Source organism: Capsicum annuum, chromosome 1 (genome assembly GCF_002878395.1).
Source record: "Capsicum annuum cultivar UCD-10X-F1 chromosome 1, UCD10Xv1.1, whole genome shotgun sequence".
NCBI classification, from domain to species: domain Eukaryota; kingdom Viridiplantae; phylum Streptophyta; class Magnoliopsida; order Solanales; family Solanaceae; genus Capsicum; species Capsicum annuum.
In genome coordinates, this window is record NC_061111.1 from 232,680,081 (window position 1) to 232,699,096 (window position 19,016).

General features: G+C 31.2%; 2 protein-coding genes across 8 annotated transcripts; both read left to right on the forward strand.

Annotated features, from left to right (window-relative positions):
- Positions 1–4,758: 4,758 nt before the first annotated feature.
- Positions 4,759–12,321, forward strand: LOC107840837 (rop guanine nucleotide exchange factor 14). Of its 7 annotated transcripts, none has more exons than XM_016684774.2 (8): positions 4,759–5,111; positions 6,705–6,864; positions 9,511–9,894; positions 10,436–10,590; positions 10,672–10,746; positions 10,832–11,101; positions 11,189–11,536; positions 11,770–12,321. In XM_016684774.2, exons 2-8 carry the CDS (start codon positions 6,789–6,791, stop codon positions 12,145–12,147), a joined length of 1,686 nt encoding a protein of 561 aa, XP_016540260.1. In that variant the 5' UTR covers positions 4,759–5,111; positions 6,705–6,788; the 3' UTR covers positions 12,148–12,321. The 7 variants fall into 7 exon arrangements, with proteins under 7 accessions (XP_016540260.1, XP_047265494.1, XP_047265488.1 ...); XM_047409538.1 differs by lacking the exon at positions 4,759–5,111 and adding an exon at positions 6,086–6,177; XM_047409532.1 differs by lacking the exon at positions 4,759–5,111 and adding an exon at positions 6,115–6,445.
- A 762-nt stretch (positions 12,322–13,083) lies between these two features.
- On the forward strand, positions 13,084–17,504 carry LOC107841065 (actin-depolymerizing factor-like). Its single transcript, XM_016685073.1, has 3 exons — positions 13,084–13,230; positions 16,642–16,865; positions 17,354–17,504. Exons 1-3 carry the CDS (start codon positions 13,084–13,086, stop codon positions 17,502–17,504), a joined length of 522 nt encoding a protein of 173 aa, XP_016540559.1.
- The last annotated feature ends 1,512 nt before the right edge of the window (positions 17,505–19,016 follow it).

Genomic DNA, 19,016 nt, shown 5'->3' on the forward strand with positions numbered 1-19,016 from the left:
ATAACGGGAACAATAAACGAAAAAGAGTATTTAATACTCTTAAATACAGGACAAGAAGAAAATTATACAGCAAAATATCTAGTTAATAATGTGGAAATAAAATCTGATAATAATATATGCTCAGATCTACCAAGAAGCTTAATAAACACAAAAAATATAGCACAAAAAGAAATAACAATAGGATTTAGAAAAATAAAAATAGAATTTGAAATAAAGGAAGAAATGCAAAAAGCAGACATAATATTAGGAATAAAATGGTTAGAACAAGTAAAATCATATAGTATAGAGCATACACAATTATCTATAATATATAATAGAGAGAAATTATTCTTAATAAGAGCTTTAAGATGATATGAAAATATATGTATTAATGAAGATAGTGGTAGAAGGATATTACAGTAGATATTATACACCTATGATAGATACAGGAACAGAAACTAATTTATGTAGATATAATTGTTTACCAAAAAGTAAATGGGATAAATTAAAAACACCAATAATAGTTAAAGAATTTAATAACGAATGAAGTTTAATTACTTATAAAGCTAAGAATGTAAAAACACAAGTATGAGATAAAATATTAACAATCGAAGAAATCTATAATTATGAGCTAACATCAAAAGATTACATAGTACTAACGAGGATCCTAGAACACTAGATAATTTAATTAAGATAATATCTAATTTAGAATATGAATTAATAAAACATTTTAAGTTAAGAAGATAAAAATAAAAAATATTTCAACCGATAATATTCACAAAATTCATTATATAAAAGTAAATACTTATTACCTAATAACTATTTACTTTCTAGTAAAGTTACTGCGCCTAATTCACACCCCCTACCCCAATTTTTTGAAAATAATAATAATAAAAAAATCCCCTCTTTAATCCGTTTTAAAAATTAAAAAAAATCCATTTTATAATTGTTTGATTTTAGTTCTTCACACATGACACGTTCATGACCATAAAATTAAAGGATATTTGAGTACATTTTTAACTATCTTTAATTTAAGAATAAATTTTTAAATTTTTTTTTTTATCTCAAGTTAAAATCTGAGAAGAAATTTATATATGTGACTAATCATAATAAGCCACATGGCTATTTAAAGTTGTGCAAAATAATTAAATTTAGCAAGAATTTTGTTGGAAAATAAGTTATTTTAAAATTAATCATTTTGAAATTAGACGATTAGTTATCCCACTTCTTAAGTTAGAAAAAAATAATATTATAATTTTGAGATAACTAGTTTTAAATGAATTATACATGTATTTTATTCTAATTAATTGGATAAGTTCAACTTAAAAATTAATTATAGTAGTTATTTCTTATGCCTTCATTTGAAGGTCTTTTTGAGTAAAAAAAAAAAGGTTAGGATTATTTTTTGGTGTTTTTCCATTTTTGAAATCGATCAACTCTGGTGTCTTGACTTAAGAGGGTGTTTGGATGGGTTTAAAAGCTAGTCAAAATTTTAAGTCATTTTTCACTTTTTAAAGTCTTTGACAACTTTAAAAATTGCTTTTAAAAAAAATTTAAAATTGCTTTTTTAAGCCAAAAGCCAAAAGCACCATTACCCTTACTTTTTATTTTTGGCTTATAAATTATTCTAGTTTGACCAATTAAAAAACATATTTATCCCTTGTAATTCTCACATATTTCAAAATTGTCATCATGTTTGTTCTAAAAAATTTATTCTCTTCTACTATTTTTGTGTTTTTTCTCTATGTTTGTGTTTCTCTCTTCATATTTGTATTTTTCTCTCCATTTTGTGTCTTTAACTTTTTTTAAATGGGTTGCTAATAATTTGATGCTTATGGAATTTATGAGGAATTGAGAAGAATTATTTTTTCGATAGTTTATTTGACTGAAACAACAAATTTTAATCTATCGTTAGCAATTCAACTTCTTTTGGGGCGACTTTTGTTCAATTTTCTTGAAGAAAAACGGAAAATCAATAAACCTATTTAGCTGAATCAATAATTTTTTTTCCTTTTTGAGTGTTTTGGTTCAATTTTCAGAAGAAAAAAATCTCGTAAAATAACAATGGTTAATTAGTGCGACAAAATTCACAAAGAAAAACGGATCCATATAGCTGAAACAACAAATTTTGCTTCTTTTTGCATCTCTTTTGTTCAATTTTAAGAAGAAAAATGGAGCACAAGTAACTTATTCATAAATATTTTTAAAAATAAATGTATTAAGTAGTTTATACTGAAATTGAATTAAAATATAAATTAATTTTAATTTTAATTATTTTAAAATTAAAAATCTAATAGTAATTAACTTTATATAATGTTAAAAACTATAAGGGTATTTAAGAGCCATATTAGTACCTTTTTTGTATGAAACTTCTAATTTATGACATATGATATTTATGTATTATTCCCCTTCTTTAATATATTCTTTTAAATTTGGACAATTATTATTGTACAACATATGGATTTCTCTAAGAAAAAAACTCACCAACCAAGATATATGAGAACACTCACTGAAGATATACAACTTCATGAACGATTAGTGAACGATTCATGTATATTTGACGACGCAATATTCGTATTCGACAATATTTTTATAGTGATATAGTCATTACTCAATCAACAAGTAATATATTTTTCAATTAAGAGTCATTTTAGCAAACAAATAGTATCATTTGTGATCAATTATTTATCTATTAATATACTTATAATGATTAGTAACATATAGATTTTGTTTGATGATTTAAACTCTTTTAACCAAGAAAAAAGATTTATTTTAGTGCACAAATTTAATAGTCATTTATGAAAATATTATATATATATAAGCAATTTTTAAATAAATATAGAATGAGAGATATATATGATATAGAATCAAATATAGAACTGCCCTTTCCTAGGGCTGGTTACATATAAGAATATAAGATAAAGAAAAGGGTGGATACTTTTCCGGGTAGAAGGTGACAACCCTAATGAATTGATTGGCCGAGCGAATAAGTCAACTTCAAAGTGAATTTGTTGTGCGAAGAGTCGTTTTCACTACTATTTTGACTTTCACCACCACAAAGTTGTAGTTGACTTTAAGCGCACCTGAACTGCCCATAGCAATGGAATCTGCTCTGACCCACAACCCCTTGCTGCCATCTGTCTTTCCCTTCTCTCTCTTCTCTTAGCAAAGGTAGGTTCAAGTCAAACTTTTTTGCCCTGGTGGATTTCTTTCTTAGTTAATAAATGTCTGGAATCTTGGGTTGCTTCGCCTCATCCGTGCTCCTTGAATTTGAGTTTTACTCACATCTCGAATGAATTCAAGAACTTACTAAAAGTCTAGTTATAGGATTGAGTAGGATTGGGGGTTTGAAGAAAAACAAACACTTTGACAGAGGCAGACTGAATCGTGTGCGAGAATCTTTCGAAACAACAAACCGAGATTTTATTATGGGATACAATCGAACTTCATAGTCAATTCATTAGGGTTGTCACCTTCTACCTGGAAAAGTATCCACCATTTTCTTTATCTGTTAAGCCTCACTGCTATGGGACTTCCATGGCTGACTTGGAACTAATTATTGAAAACCAGGATTCATGATGACGTTCCTCGTACCAAAAAAAAGAAATGGACCGGCGCACTTGCTTTATTATAGTTTGTTAGTCTCCTTTGATTCGTAAACCACAAAGGAATTAAAAAAACTTTCTCTATGGCCTCCTCTACTTACAGTCAAGTGGCTGAACGCTCCTCGTTTTGACCTTTATTTATTTAGATGTTGAGGTAAGGCAAGCCCCAGGAAAGTCTAGGTTTGCTGTTTGAAGCGGGCCAAATAGAGAATGTAGTGAGGTCTTAAAAACGTCATAGAATTCATGATCGGGGTTGGAATCGACATTTTCTGCCAAGGCAGGATGATCAGTAAAAAGTCGTTGAAATTGACAATAGCTAAGATGAAGTTTATTTTACAGTTGTTCCAGGGATATGGGTATAGAGTGATGATTTTATTTAACAAGGAACTTATCTACTACCTGATCGGTATGACTGGGGTCGAAAGCCCTATATTCTGTTTCAATTCGGATGGGCTTCCCCTATTGTCTGGCCTTAACCAAGTTCATGTAGGTCGGATCCTAGCGTAGATAAATGCTATCCGACTTGAATGATCGAATCGATTCTTTCACTTTGTCGAACTCGAAATGGCCATGGACTTGGATCTACTAAATGATAAGAATGCCTCTGAGATTCAATCATAAACCATTTTTGGAATGGAAAGAAGAAAGTATGGTCGTAGATCACTGATGTCGAATTCACGAAATATATATATATATATATATATATATATATATGAAATTGCATCTGTATTGATAAACATCTCCCAATCATTAATTATGAAATTACATCACTATGTACAATGTTATTAAAAGTTGGAGAAAAAAGCTAAGGTTGCATAAAATTTGTCTTTAAAATAAAAATTAATAGATATATAAACACTAAATTTAAATATTATATTAACAATATATATATATAAATATATATATTAGTATTAATTTGAATCATTTTAGAATTAAAAATTAATAATAATCAATTCTATATATTGTTAACAACTTTAAGGTTATTTCAGTCATTTTAACCAAAAAAGTGGTTAACAACACTTGTTCATCAAACACATCAACAACTTTTTTTCAGTTTCAACATTTTTATCCATATACGTACTTATTTTTAAAATAAGTTTCAGTACTTTCAATTTTTTTTTTAAAAAACCTTGTAAAAATCATTTTTATTCAGCTTCTCCAGAGCACTAAATCTGTTACACAAAAGAACAATAGTAGTAATATTCTGTCTAACAACTCTCTCACCTCACTTGTCCCACACTATCCCACCCTCTACTGCACTGCACATTCTTTTTAATACCCCCCACCCCACGCCACCCCACCCCCCTTCAACCAATCTTGTCTTCTCTGCATTCTTCTCTTTGTTTTCATACCTTCATTATCCACCTCTTTCACACTTCTCACTACAACAAGTAGAAAACACCATCTTTACTTTTCATTAGCAAGAATCTGTAGATATAAAATGCAGCTCTTTATGAATGACACCCCATTTTTTTATCCTTTCAGATGATGATAGATGAATGAAGCTCTTCATTTGATCAAATAAAGGTCTCTTCTTCTCCTTCTTATTTCTTCATTTTTTAGTTTGTTTTTTCTTCTTTTACCCTTTGGATTTGGAGTGGGGGTGGGGGGTGAGGTGGAGGAGGGAGGGGATCAAAGTTTATGCTAACTAAACATGAACCTTTTTCTTTTTTTTTTAACAAAAACGAAAAAAAACATTTTTTTGGTGTTCTTTGTTGGGCTTCTTTTTTATTTTTTTTAATCGTGATGTTCGGGCTAGCTTGTGCGCTTCTGGACTAATTCCATGGCAAACAAATGGAAAAGTCACCTAGTGTTTTGTCTAGACTAATTGAACTAAGACCTCTTGGTACTCGACCCCGTCAAGGTCACACCATTGCTTGCTCTTAGTTGGGCATTTGTTTTGCACTAAGCACACCAAATTCCAAAATCAGCTCCAAATTTGTCGGTTGGCCACATTGTTTTTGGGTAGGAGGGTGGTGGTGGTGTGTGTTTGGGTGGGGGTGGGGGGGGGGGGTCCAAATTTGTTGTGTTTGCCCTTCAGTTAGTTTTCACTTTTAATGAAAGGAAGGGGTTTTAGATACAATGACATTGGAATTTTCTTGAATTTATGTTTTTATTTTTATTTTGAACATATGTGAAAAAGAAAAATAATCCACATAAAGATAAATCTGAAGGTTCTGACACTACCCAAATCCTTTTATGACTTTTTTTATCTGAAAAGAGTTTCTTTTATTATGCAAAAAGGTTCACTTTTTACTCCTTATCCTTATTTTTCTTTAAAATCATTATGAACTATTTTTAAAATTGTAGAAAAAGTGTATTCCTTTTTTTTATTAATTTATTTTTAACTCACATATTTTGAGAGAGTATTTTTGAGCTCCGAGTCAAATTGGAGCCTAGGGAAAATTGGGGACCACTATTATGATTGGTATAACAAATCTTTATTTTTATGGACCATATATATATATATATATATTCTGTTTTAATTGGTTTTTATATCTGTTTACTTTTTAATTTCTGTCTTGTTTGTTCAGACTAGTATGGGAAGGTGGACTGTGAAGTTTAGCTAAAATTGACTTGTTGAGAGCTACATGTAACTAAACATGTCATAAATAATTCAGTTTAACTAAAATTCTTAAAGGGTTTTTGGAAATGTAATTTTAATTAATTATTGAGCCGAGGGTCTATCTAGAGCAACCTTTCTACCTCAACGGGAGGGATAAGGTCCCCCGTACATCCGACTGTTTTTTGTTGGTTTGGTTTAATTGTTGAGCTGAGAGTCTATCGGAAACAACCTCTCTGTCCGGTAAAGTTTGCGTACATTCTACCCTTCCTAGACCCCACTTGTGGGATTACACGGGGTATGTTGTTGTTGGTCTTAGGTTAGCTGTGGGGTGAGATTAAATATTCAAGTGCCTTCATTTTCGTACTCCAATTCTTTCTGGAGATAAGATGAGAGGGGTATCTTTTACTCCAAAGAACAATAATAATGACAGTGAGGGATTTAATGCACTTACCTTGGTTGATGACTTTTTTTGCCTTATTTTTCAAAATGATAACATAACAGTAGCATTTATTGTATTTTGCCATCTGACATTTTCACTGTTCTGGTTATTATAGGTGGTTGTTGAACAGTATCTTTTTGAGATAATTCTCAGTTATCTGAAGTACATTTTGGTGTAAGGGTAATCAAGATTGGTCAAGATGGTAATCATGAGGAGTAGACTTGCCTGCTGTACAAGAGATAGAGAGATTAGCATTGACTTCGATGAAAATCAGAGTAAGTTCACCCCTCCTTCTAGCTAGAAGTATTACTTGCCTGCTGTACAAGAGATAGAGAGATTAGCATTGACTTCGATGAAAATCAGAGTAAGTTCACCCCTCCTTCTAGCTAGAAGTATTCTTTTTTTGTATTTTGTGGGATGTAGACGATAAGATTTCATATAGCTGACTCGACTTGCTTTTTATTGAGATGTAGTTGTTAAGGTCGTGTGGAATGTCGGCTGGCTTGGTAAAAGTTCCACAAAATGTTGCTACAACAATCTCTAGTGTTTTCTCTGCAAGGTTGTTTTTAGGTGTGGGCTTAGTGGGTCATACAAAATGGGTTACATGAACATTCCTATGATTGCTATTTGTTGGTAATGTACTTAACACATAGATTAGTTGTTATAATGCTGCATTTTGAAAGAAAATTATAGGGGACTAAGGATATGAATTGGGCATTATATTGAGAACCATTTACAATTTGGTACATGGACCAGAAGTTGTCCACGCCTTTGAAAAAATCGTGGAGAACATCATAGGGAACTGTCATCGATATGAGAGTAAAGAAGCTATGAGTGTCGGGTCCCTGTTGCATAAATGCTCTTGTGATATGGCCCTCCCTTTAAAAGCATATGTATTTTGACCATGACATATTTAATATAGGTCATGTTTATGTCAGTGAGAAGGTGTCCCTTCCATTACAGGACCATAATTTGAATAGCAGTGTGAAAGTAATATTACCTATAAATTTTAATGCTTCTTTCAGGAAACTGTAGAAAACAGGAACATTTTACCTTTTTTAAAAAAAGAAAGCTGTAGATGACAGAATAAATGCCAAGTGCTATATCTAGTAATTGGATTTTATAATGAATGAAAAACTAGTTCATGTTGTTGAAGTTACTTAGTTGACTTAAGCTGAAATACATTAGGGAATTCTAGTGTGTAGTATATGGTCTCGCTCACCCTAATACGTCTGAGTATATGCATGGAGGAGGCGTTCGCCGCATCATTAGAGCTCTTGAATGAACAGTTAAATGTGGTAGGCCCACAGATATGATTGTTTCATGAAGTGCATGGACAAAATGTTTTTCTAAATTGGGGTAGTTTCCTATTTAGTTCTGCTTCGACATTTTGCAACGTATGTAGTTAATGATATCTTATTCGTCTTTATGGATGGTTTACTACAAAATCAGGGGTAAATGCCAAAATTTTATAAGTGAATGCTAATATTTAGATTATGAACCCGACATTTACTAACCACCTTGTTTGTCTACATGTTCAGTGTAGTTCTTTGACTTTTGTGAAGCACATGTTTATTGAATCTGGAAATTGCCATGTTAGTTAATTTGGTGGATGCTTTAGTCTAAGTAATATACTCATCTCAGTTAACTAACAGACTTAGGATGGGACCCAACACTAGTTAGGCATATTTTGAAGTTATAAGTCACATGGGAGTGACTATGCTTTGAAATTTTATAATAAGGGCAGCCCGGTGCACTAAAGCTACCGCTATGTGCGGTGTCCGGGGAAGGGTCCCACCACAAGGGTGTATCGTACGCAGCCTTACCTTGCATTTCTGCCAGAGGATGTTTCCAAGGCTTGAACCCGTGACCTCCTGGTCACATGGCAACAACTTTACCAGTTACTCCAAGGCTCCCCTTCTGATTTGAAATTGTCTACTTCTTATTTTAATAATAATCTCATAGATGGAAAGGAGATGAATACTCTTCTATGGTGTATTGTATTACATAGATACAGTAGACGTGGTAGTGAATTATCATCAAGCTCTCCATGCAGAGTCTGTGGTAGTTACCCTGGTTCTGATTTACAAATAAAATATGCTTGATAAAATGGTGGACTAGTTGTTCTTTTAAACTAAAAGCTTCATTACAAGTTCATGCAACACGTGAAGTAACTACACAGGGGACAAAGCCCCAATGTCTACATGACTTCCCTTTTGTGAAATCATATTAGGTTTTCTGTTTGTATCGACTACTGCTCCGGGAATTCTCTTTTCAGTTCATGGCTATTGTTTCTCTATTTGAGTGTAACCAGCTTTTAACAACCATTATTTTTAAAAGAAATGTAGACCAACTGATATACACGTCTAATCATCTCTATTTCTTATGAGTAAATACTAAATAATATTCAACAGAAAAGTAGGAATTGTAGGAATTGTCTGCTTAAATAATTGATCTTCTTTGAGGATCTAGATTTGTATTGATACTTTATTGGTTTACCATTCAGAAAGAACAGATTTAGAACCAGTTATCTTATTCTTGTCAAGGAGTAATTTGACAATTTGTTCGTTGAGCTGACGATTTTTTGCCACATCATGCTATATAAATAACGTAGTCAAATTGCACATTTAAGATGCTTACTTTTTCTAAATCTTCTGTAAGTCTTTAGTTAAAGGCCATATGGACTGTGCATGTTCTTGTGATCATTCTGTTTAATTTCAGCCTCTCAATCAACAACTTAAGCATCATGGCCCGTAGAACACTCTTTTCTCGTTACATCTTATTAACAAGTGTTTTGTTTTGGATTCGACTTTACCCTTCCTCCATCTGATTACTAATTTTTTGATATGTTAGAAATTCATGGGAAACAGATCAAGAGGGTTTAAGCATAATCGGACTACTAATTTTAATATAACTTTCAGGAATTACGACGTATGATGGCCTTGAAAGTATTTTGAACAGTCAGCCCTATGACAATCAAAGTGTCACTAGCAGAGGTGGAGGTGTTACAGATTCATTGGATGATGATGACTCAAGCAGCAGTTCCAGCGTTAATGCTTTTGGATCTTTCTCTTCTCACTGGACAATGATGAAGAGGGATGATCAGAGATCTGATGAGTGGTATTTCTCAGCAAGCCCAAAACATTACGATACAAAAGAAAAACCTGCTTATACAACCGAGTTTTCTGCTGTGGAAACAATGAAAGAAAAATTTGCAAAGTTGTTATTGGGGGAGGATGTGACTGGAGGAAGCAACGGGGTTTCCACCGCAGTAGCGCTGTCAAATGCCATTACAAATCTTGCAGGTAGTAGGCATTGGTTTTGTTCTCAAGTATTGCCTTGCCTAATAGCACGCTGATTATCTTACAACTAAAAGGTCTGACAGGACATAAAATAGCTCTATTAATGGCCTAGACACCACCGTTGTCAGAAACAAACAGAAATGGTCTAACAAAATGCAGCAAGAACTTCCTTTGTTGAAAAGATATTTCAGCAGCCAAGAGATGAAGCATCAATAAAATCATGAAGTTTCACTATTGTAGTATCAAGTAAAACTGATTGGCATCAATTTTACTATCCCAAATCTGATTAAGAGTAAGGATTTATGAGCTGTCTAATCACAAGTTTAAGTCCTGCACCGTGGATGCAGCAGATTGGAACTTGTGCTGATGAGACTAAATAGTACTTCAAGTGAGCAAGGAGAACTTACAGACATAGTTGTTGGAGTGTGATGGGACACAAAAGATTTGCACAGAGCTCAGAAATCCTTCTACAATTCTTGATCTACTTTTCCCACTTACTGTGCCTTTTCCCTCCTGATTTGACATACTGTTACTGGATTTGCAGCATCAGTGTTTGGAGAGCTTTGGAAATTGGAGCCACTTGCAGAGGATGGGAAGAGGAAATGGAAGAGAGAAATGGAATGGTTTCTCTCTCCGACGAAGCATATGATTGAGTTGGTTCCTGCTAAACGATATGATTCTGATGGCCAGAAATTGGAGGTACCTGTGACTTTTAGCCATTCACTAAATGTATTCCATCTTCGTAAACTTTAACTCAAGCTCCACTTGCTGTTGGACCAGATCATGACTCCAAAAGCTCGTTCAGACATCCATATGAATCTCCCAGCACTTCAGAAGTTGGACTCCATGCTTCTTGTAGGTGGTCTTAAACATAGAAAAAGTAAACCATTTCTGTTTAGCATGGGTTCTAATTCTAAGTATTATTTCTTGAAATGTCTAGGAAGCTCTGGATTCAATGGTTAATACCGAGTTTTGGTATACGGAAGTGGGTAGCCGAGCAGAAGGAAGAAGCAGAAGTGCTGGGGAGAGCAAAAGGTGGTGGCTTCCGTCACCCCAGGTGCCCATAGCTGGGCTCTCTAACCCTGAAAGAAACAAATTGTTGAATCAAGGTAAATTGGTGAATCAAATATACAAAGCTGCTAAAGCCATCAATGAAAATGTCTTGTCTGAAATGCCTGTTCCAACAGCCATTAGAGATGCACTTCCAAAGGCAAGTGAGCTATGTTACTGAAGCTATTTGCTACAATGTATTTCTCTGTTCATAAGAATCGAGTAACATGATCAATTCATCTAACAGTCTGGCAGGACAAGTCTAGGGGAGGACCTTTATAGGATCCTGAATGCAGAATCAACATCTGTGGAGGTTATGCTCGTTTCCCTTCCCATAAGATCGGAATACAACGCCCTTGAAGCTGTTAACAGGTTGGAGGCTGCAATACTTGCATGGAAAGAGAAAATAGCAGAACATGACGGTGGAAAATCTCCAGCTCGAACGTCTTGGTCTTTCAGAAAAGATCCAATATCTGAACTGGACAAGATCGAGGAGTTATTGAGCAAAGCGGAAGCTCTTCTGCGGCAACTCAAGCTTAAATATCCAAACCTTCCTCAGACATTTCTCAATGTCACAAAGATCCAATATGGCAAGGTAAAGTTTATATTCCACTAGCTACATCTATAAGATAAAATTAACATGGAAAGAGAGCCTTGTGATAAACATTACAATCATTTTTGTTTCAGTTCCCAAGAATAGACATGAATGGGGCAGTTCTCAGACGAGGGAACTGTTCCTCTATAATTTAAAGACTTGAAATGAGACATTGTAGTTCGTAGCTGCTTAATGTGTTCTTAATTGTTTTTTTTCTTCTCTAACTGTTGTAGGATATCGGATGTTCAATTCTTGAAGCATACTCTCGAGTTCTGTTTAACTTGGCATTCAGCATCCTGACTAGGATTGGAGAAATTCTGCAAGAAGACATTTTGAGCAATCCCAATTCTCCCGCGGCTTCATGCCACCTTCCTGGCATAAGAATTCCAAGATGTGATAGTCCTGTACCTAGTCATGTGAGGCACTCATTGATCGATCAGATGAATAAAGCTGATGGACGATCTTGTGGTTCTCGTCGTACCAATGCTTCTGAAATAGACATTGAGTTTGCTGAATCAAAGATAAGTTCAGTAACTGCAACACCAAGCAGAAGAATGTGGTGCATAGGCAAAGAATCTTGTAGCAGTATGTCTGCTCCAAATTCACCTTAGATAAGCAAAGTTTTATTATATTAGTCTTTATGTAGGTAAATATATTTCATTTCCATGTTAAAGCTACAGACTTAGCTTTAGGCTGAGTTTTCATGGACTATTATTGGAAGTTTGCCCTCATATTACAATACAAAAATCAGAGCTAGAGCATTATTATGCTCCCGTTTTACCATAGATTTTGAAGTTGAAATTGAAACTTGAAAGAGTTTCCAAAGTTGTGATTTTTGAAACTTCGAAGTTGTGGCTGGAGCATTTTACTTGAAAAAAAATTGAAGTTATATGAATGAAAGTGAAATTTCCTCAAACTAGTTTTTGGGAACTTGCAAATATTTTGAAGATAAATTTTTAAAATTTAGTCAAATTTCACAACGAACAGATATATTAAGTTTCTTGGAAAAATTACCTAAATAAACAACTTAAGTTTCTAAACTACTAAAAATTCCTTCACTTCTAAAGTATTACTTAAATCCCAACATTTACTACTTTTTAGTAAAGTTGAGATACAAGTTAAAACTTCCTATTAAGAAGCTGATTCTTTACCAAAAATTAGCCTATTTCTCTTCTCTGTACGCCATAATTTTAGTTGCGGTTTCTATCCAATTTCTTCATCTAATTCAAAACTTTGAATTAAGGTAATCCCCCCCCCCTAAAATTAGCTTCAATTTCTTCTAATCCCTTTTTACGTTTTTTTTTTTCAAAAAAGATATTTTGCGCCTGCGTTTACCAAGTGAAATTTCAGTGTTTTGGTTGAGCAATTTCTTTGATAATCCTTTTTTTAGGCTTCCTTGTTTTGAATTAACATTATGAATAGAGATTCGGAACCTTCTTTTAGTCTTGGGTTTTCTCAATTAGTAAGTATCAAAGAATATCAAGAAATTGTAAACTTCGTTCCTGAAAGTTTTGACTATGAATTTCTTGGTTTTGATGAAAATAACTATGAAGAAATTACGGCAAAAGCATGCTAAGAAGGACAAGAAAAAAGAAAGTGGTTCTAAGAAAAGAGGATCCAATAGTTCTGCAAGTAAAGCTCCCGCCAAGAGAAGAAGAATTTTTGGAGCAATTTTCAGAGATGAACTTCCTAAGGTAATTGCATGTTCAGATCTGTTGAATATTAGACCGAGATACATATTTTGACTTGGATAATACATTTAGAAATTCATTGTTTATCTGATTCTTTGTTGCCAATTTTATATGTATCTTGTGTTTTTTATGTGTTATTAAAATTAATATAACAAAAGATACAAGTTTATACATGGAGTTCATTCATCAAAATATCATTGAACTTGTGTAAATATCCCACTAAAGTAACTTTTGTTTCTTTTAGGATAATATTGTCACTGAACTATGCACTTCTTTCCATTATAAGGTAAAACTAAGAAATTGTTAAGGATATGTTTGGAGAGCCACAAAGAAAGGGAACTAGATGTAATTACGTAGTCCAATTCTCAATTAGGAATAGAGAATTAGGTGCAATTACGTGATGTAATTACAAAGTTACATTTTATTTCTTTTTTTAAAATAAAATTTAATATCTTTTTCTTTTAAATTTCTTTTTTATTTCTATTATTTTAATTTCTTTTTTATTTTTACTTTTTTTCACTTTTCATTATTTATCTTTCATCTTTTTTCTTCTCATTTCCCAACTTTACTTCTTATGATTCAATATAATTACTCATATATTTTTTTCTTTATTTAGCTCATTATTGAATTTTTATAATTTTTATTCTAGTAGTTGAATTAAAGTAGTATTTTATTATTGAATGAGATCATAGACTTATGTGTTTTTCGTTCTTCTAAATTATATTTACTCATCGGAATTTTATACAAGATTATTATGTTTTTCTCTTGAATTTTGAATTTATGTTTCAATTTATTTGTTTTAGTATTATAGACATGCTATTTCATATTGCATGTCACTGCAAATTGTCTAATAACATATAATTTCAATTTTTCTATGGCTTTCCAAATATGTCCTTAGCTATTTTATAGTTTCACCTTATTTTGAAAAGATATACATAGTTTAATGACAGTAATTTCCTAAAAGAAATTAACAAAAGTTACTTTAGTAGAATGTTTGCACAAGTTCAATGGCAATTTGGAAAATTAACTCAATAATTTGAAGTGACATGCAATATAAAATAACAAGTCTATAGTACTAAAACAAATAAATTGAAACATAAAACAAAACACAAATTGAAAATTCAAGAAAAAAATACAATACTCTTATATAAAATTCCAACGAGTAAATAATTTAAAAGAAAGGAAAAACACACAAGTCATCTCATTCAATAATGAAATACTACTTTAATTCAAACACTAGAATAAAAATGCAATAATGCGCTAAATTAAGAAAAAAGTACGAGTAATTATATTGAATCATAAGAAGTCAAGGTTGAAAAATGAGAAGAAATGAGATGAAAGATAAATAATGTAAAATGAAAAATAAAAATAAAAAATAAATTAAAATAATAGAAATAAAAAATAAAATTAAAATTAAAAGAAATTAAAATTAAAAAAAAATGTGACTTTGTAATTACATCACGTAATTGCACCTAATTCTCTATTCCTAATTGAGAATTGGACTGTGTAATTACATCTAATTTCACTTTCTTTGTGGTTCTCCAAACATATCCTTAATAATTTATTAGTTTTACCTTATAATGGAAAGAAGTGTATAGTTCAGTGACAATATTGTCCTAAAAGAAACAAAAGTTACTTTAGTAGAATGTTTACACAAGTTCAATGACATTTTGAGGAATTAACTCTAGATACATGTTATGCTAACTTGTATCTGTGAGTTATTGTGAGTTAATTACTCAAAATGTCATTGAACTTATGTAAACATCCCACTAAAGTAACTTTTGTTTCTTTTAGGACAATATTGTCACTGAACTATGTACTTCTTTCCATTATAAGGTAAAAATATGTTTGGAGAACCACAAGAAAAGTGAAATTAGATGTAATTACATAGACTAATTCTCAATTTGGAATAGAGAATTTGGTGCAATTACGTGATGTAATTACAAAGTTACATTTTATTTCTTTTTTTATAAAAAAAATTTAATATCTTTTTCTTTTAATTTTTTTTATTTCTATTATTTTAATTTCTTTTTTATTTTTACTTTTTTTTTCGTTTTACATTATTTATCTTTCATCTCTTTTCTTCTCATTTTCCAACTTTATTTATTATGATTCAATATAATTACTCATATTTTTTTCTTTATTTAGCGCATTATTGCATTTTTATAATTTTTATCCTAGTGTTTGAATTAAAGTAGTATTTTATTGTTGAATGAGATTATAGACTTATGCGCTTTTCGTTCCTCTGAATTATATTTACTCTTCGAAATTTTATACAAGAGTATTATATTTTTCTGTTGGATTTTGAATTTATGTTTTGATTTATTTGTTTTAGTAGTATAGACATGCTATTTCATATTGCATGTCACTGCAAATTGTCTAATAACATATAATTTTAATTTTTCTATGACTTTCCAAATATGTCCTTAACTATTTTTTAGTTTCACCTTATTTTGTACATAGTTTAGAAAAAATTAACAAAAGATACTTTAGTAAGATGTTTGCACAAGTTCAATGGCAATTTAAAAAATTAACTCGACAATTTGAAGTGACATGCAATATAAAATAACAAGTCTATAGTACTAAAACAAATAAATTAAAATATAAAACAAAACACAAAATGAAAATTCAAGAAAAAAAATACAATACTCTTATATAAAATTCCAACGTGTAAATAATTTAAAAGAAAGGAAAAACACACAAGTCATCTCATTCAATAATGAAATACTACTTTAATTCAAACACTAGAATAAAAATACAATAATGCGCTAAATGAGGAAAAAATACGAGTAATTATATTGAATCATAAGACGTAAAGGTTGGAAAATGAGAAGAAAAGAGATGAAAGATAAATAATGTAAAATGAAAAAAAGTAAAAATCAAAAAGAATTAAAATTATAGAAATAAAAAAGAAATTTAAAAGAAAAGGATATTAATTTTATTTAAAAAAAAAGAAATAAAATGTAAATTTGTAATTACATCACGTAATTGCACCTAATTCTCTATTTCTAATTGAGAATTGGACTATGCAACTATATCTAATTTCACTTTCCTTGTGGTTCTCGAAACATATCCTTAATAATTTCTTAGTTTTACCTTATAATGGAAAGAATGCATAATTCAGTGACAATATTGTCCTAAAAGAAACAAAAGTTACTTTAGTGAGATGTTTACACAAGTTCAATGACATTTTGAGGAATTAACTCAGTTATTGTTAATACTTTGATATGTATCTAGTGATTTTTAAATTTTATTAAAAGTCGTCTTATAATAGATACAAGTTTATAAGTACATAGATATACGTTGTGTTAACTTGTATCCGTGAGTTACTATTAATGCTTGAAAATGTATCTAGTGTTGTTTAAATTTTATTGAAAGTCGTATTACAAAAGATACAAGTTTATAAGTACATAGATACAAGTTTATAAGTACATAGATACATATTGTGTTAACCATAGATATATAGTGTTCAAGATTGATGGTCAGCAATTTGTTGTTGAGAAGGTTGGAGGAAATCAAGAGACACATGAAGATCTTGCTAATAGCTTGCCTTCCAATGAACACCGCTATGCTGTTTTTGACTATGATTTCACTACTAATAAAAATGTCCAGAAGAGCAAGATCTTCTTCATTGCTTGGTACCCTTCTTCCCTCTCTCTTACTATTATTCTTTTCATTTTATAGTTTCTGTTGATGGTATCACCCTATCTTAGATCAGGGATGATAATTCAATATATAGGAAAGATGCGTAGGCAAAAAGGTTAGTAAGAATAGAAATTGTTAGAATTCTTGTATCGAAGAGAGAAGCTAAGTCGGGATGAGAGAATTGTTTCTATGCTTTTCTCAGATTCTTTGTTTCATTTGCAAATCACTTAACAAATATTTAAGTCTCTGCCAATAAATAACAGTTTTAATATTCATAACACATTTTCAAGATTGTATGTATCATTTTTTTTTAGTGAATCTATGACTTTCTAAAAACTTCAGTTCTTGTTGCATATGCGTGTTCTTTCACATAGAATTCTGTATTTTGCGAATCTTTTTATCACTATTAGTTATCACATTACAAAAGTTATATCATTTTTATCAACCTTTGATGTGATTTGACAAATAATTGAGGATGTAGGTCACCAGAAACAACAAGGATAAGAAGTAAGATATTGTATGCAATCTCCAAAGACAAATTCAGAAGGAAATTCGATGGTGCACAGGTTGAATTGCAGGCTACTGATCAGAGTGAAATGAGCTTAGATACCTTCATTGGCAGAGCTCTCTGAAATGTGTCTAAACTGTTAGGGCCTTTTATTCAATCACTAGTAAAAGTATATGTTATAAGACCTTTTCTCAATTGAGGTTTGAGGAATTTTTGTTCATTTACACTTTCTTGTCTAAGACGTTCAATTTATATGTGTTTAATATTTTTGTTTGTACACTACAGATATGATCATGTGTTACAATGTGATGAAAATCCTAATTTTTTCTTATATTCAGTTCAATTCTTTTTCATGTTGTTTGCTTTCCTTTTCCTTGCTCATTTCTTTTTGATAGATTCTGCTAACTGATAAATATTTCGTATTCTGTAATTGAAATATAGAATAAAATTGGTTAAGCTAATGACCCTATTCTCCTCTTTTTCGCATTGATACTGTTTTAAAAGTTCTGAAGTATCTCAGATTAGAAGACCAATAACTCTTTCGTATTTTCAGTAATCTAATTCATTTCACTAAATCTATTTTGGGTTATTTTAAGGTTCATCCTAATCATAAGAAAGTTTTTTCTTCTTTGATTATGTAAAAAATAATGGAAACCAGGGAGGAGAGTGTTAGTATGAATCATTTTGAAATATCCACTCAACTATTTATCTGATCTGTATTGCAAAAAATAATAGATCATTTCCTTTGCAATAGGTTCACTTTCGATAAATCTTATATGATAAACCAGGAGTAGATAGAGGTAACATAACAGAAGTGACATTAACATTATATCCAATAAGGTTCACTGTAATTTATTTATAGAAGTCATAGTATCACAAAATCACTTCATTAATTCTCAGAACCTACAGAAGACAGGCAAGTAAAAAATTAAGTCTACTTTCTATAAGATATACAAATATCCTGAACTTTTTAATCTTACCAATTTCAAAAAGGAATATCTAAACTTTGTAAAGATGGTTTTCAAAGGAGAAAGGGTATATGTGAGTTATTTTATGCCTAAAGTTCAAGAGACATTTTGCTTTAGATCACTAAGTATCTCTCATGCGGCAATATTTGAACTTTAACCTACTAATAACAAGGGACAAGCAAATAGTGATCATAACATTAGATGGTGGACACAGGTTTCAACTGGATCATTAAGGGTTGTCAGTCTTAAAATCTACTCCAACTTGTTTTCGAAACAGCTATCTTATTTTTGTATGATACCGTTATTCAATTATTTGGCAATATTACATGTAGACTTCTATATGCACCGATATGTAGATACAACACTATAGCAATTGAAGGTAATGAAAAGGAAGAGCTACAGCCAAAACTACATGACAGGAAGCTTGTCTTTGAAGACTTGAAACTTCTGCCATCAATGGTGATTTAGCAAATGACCTACATAATTAATACCCTCTGGTTAGATTTAAAACTTACTAGTTTATATCTAGATCAAGAATCAAACATATGATTGCTATCTCAAATATTAATGCTTGGATTAGGAGGAAAAATTTATAATATATTTATGAATGGTGGTGTCCTAAGGGATGTTTTTTTTCCTATGCCAGTGCATCTGTTTCTCCAGCATTT

What these genes read in the sequence shown, in the direction of transcription:
- LOC107840837 (XM_016684774.2), top strand. Translation starts at nt 6,789, where the DNA reads ATGGTAATCATGAGGAGTAGACTTGCCTGCTGTACAAGAGATAGAGAG. An exon ending in TGCCATTACAAATCTTGCAG is followed by an intron (nt 9,895 to 10,435) that starts GTAGTAGGCATT and finishes CTGGATTTGCAG; the next exon opens with CATCAGTGTTTGGAGAGCTT. An exon ending in CAAAGATCCAATATGGCAAG is followed by an intron (nt 11,537 to 11,769) that starts GTAAAGTTTATA and finishes TAACTGTTGTAG; the next exon opens with GATATCGGATGTTCAATTCT.
- LOC107841065 (XM_016685073.1), top strand. Translation starts at nt 13,084, where the DNA reads ATGAAGAAATTACGGCAAAAGCATGCTAAGAAGGACAAGAAAAAAGAA. An exon ending in TCAGAGATGAACTTCCTAAG is followed by an intron (nt 13,231 to 16,641) that starts GTAATTGCATGT and finishes ATAAGTACATAG; the next exon opens with ATACAAGTTTATAAGTACAT. An exon ending in AAGATCTTCTTCATTGCTTG is followed by an intron (nt 16,866 to 17,353) that starts GTACCCTTCTTC and finishes TTGAGGATGTAG; the next exon opens with GTCACCAGAAACAACAAGGA.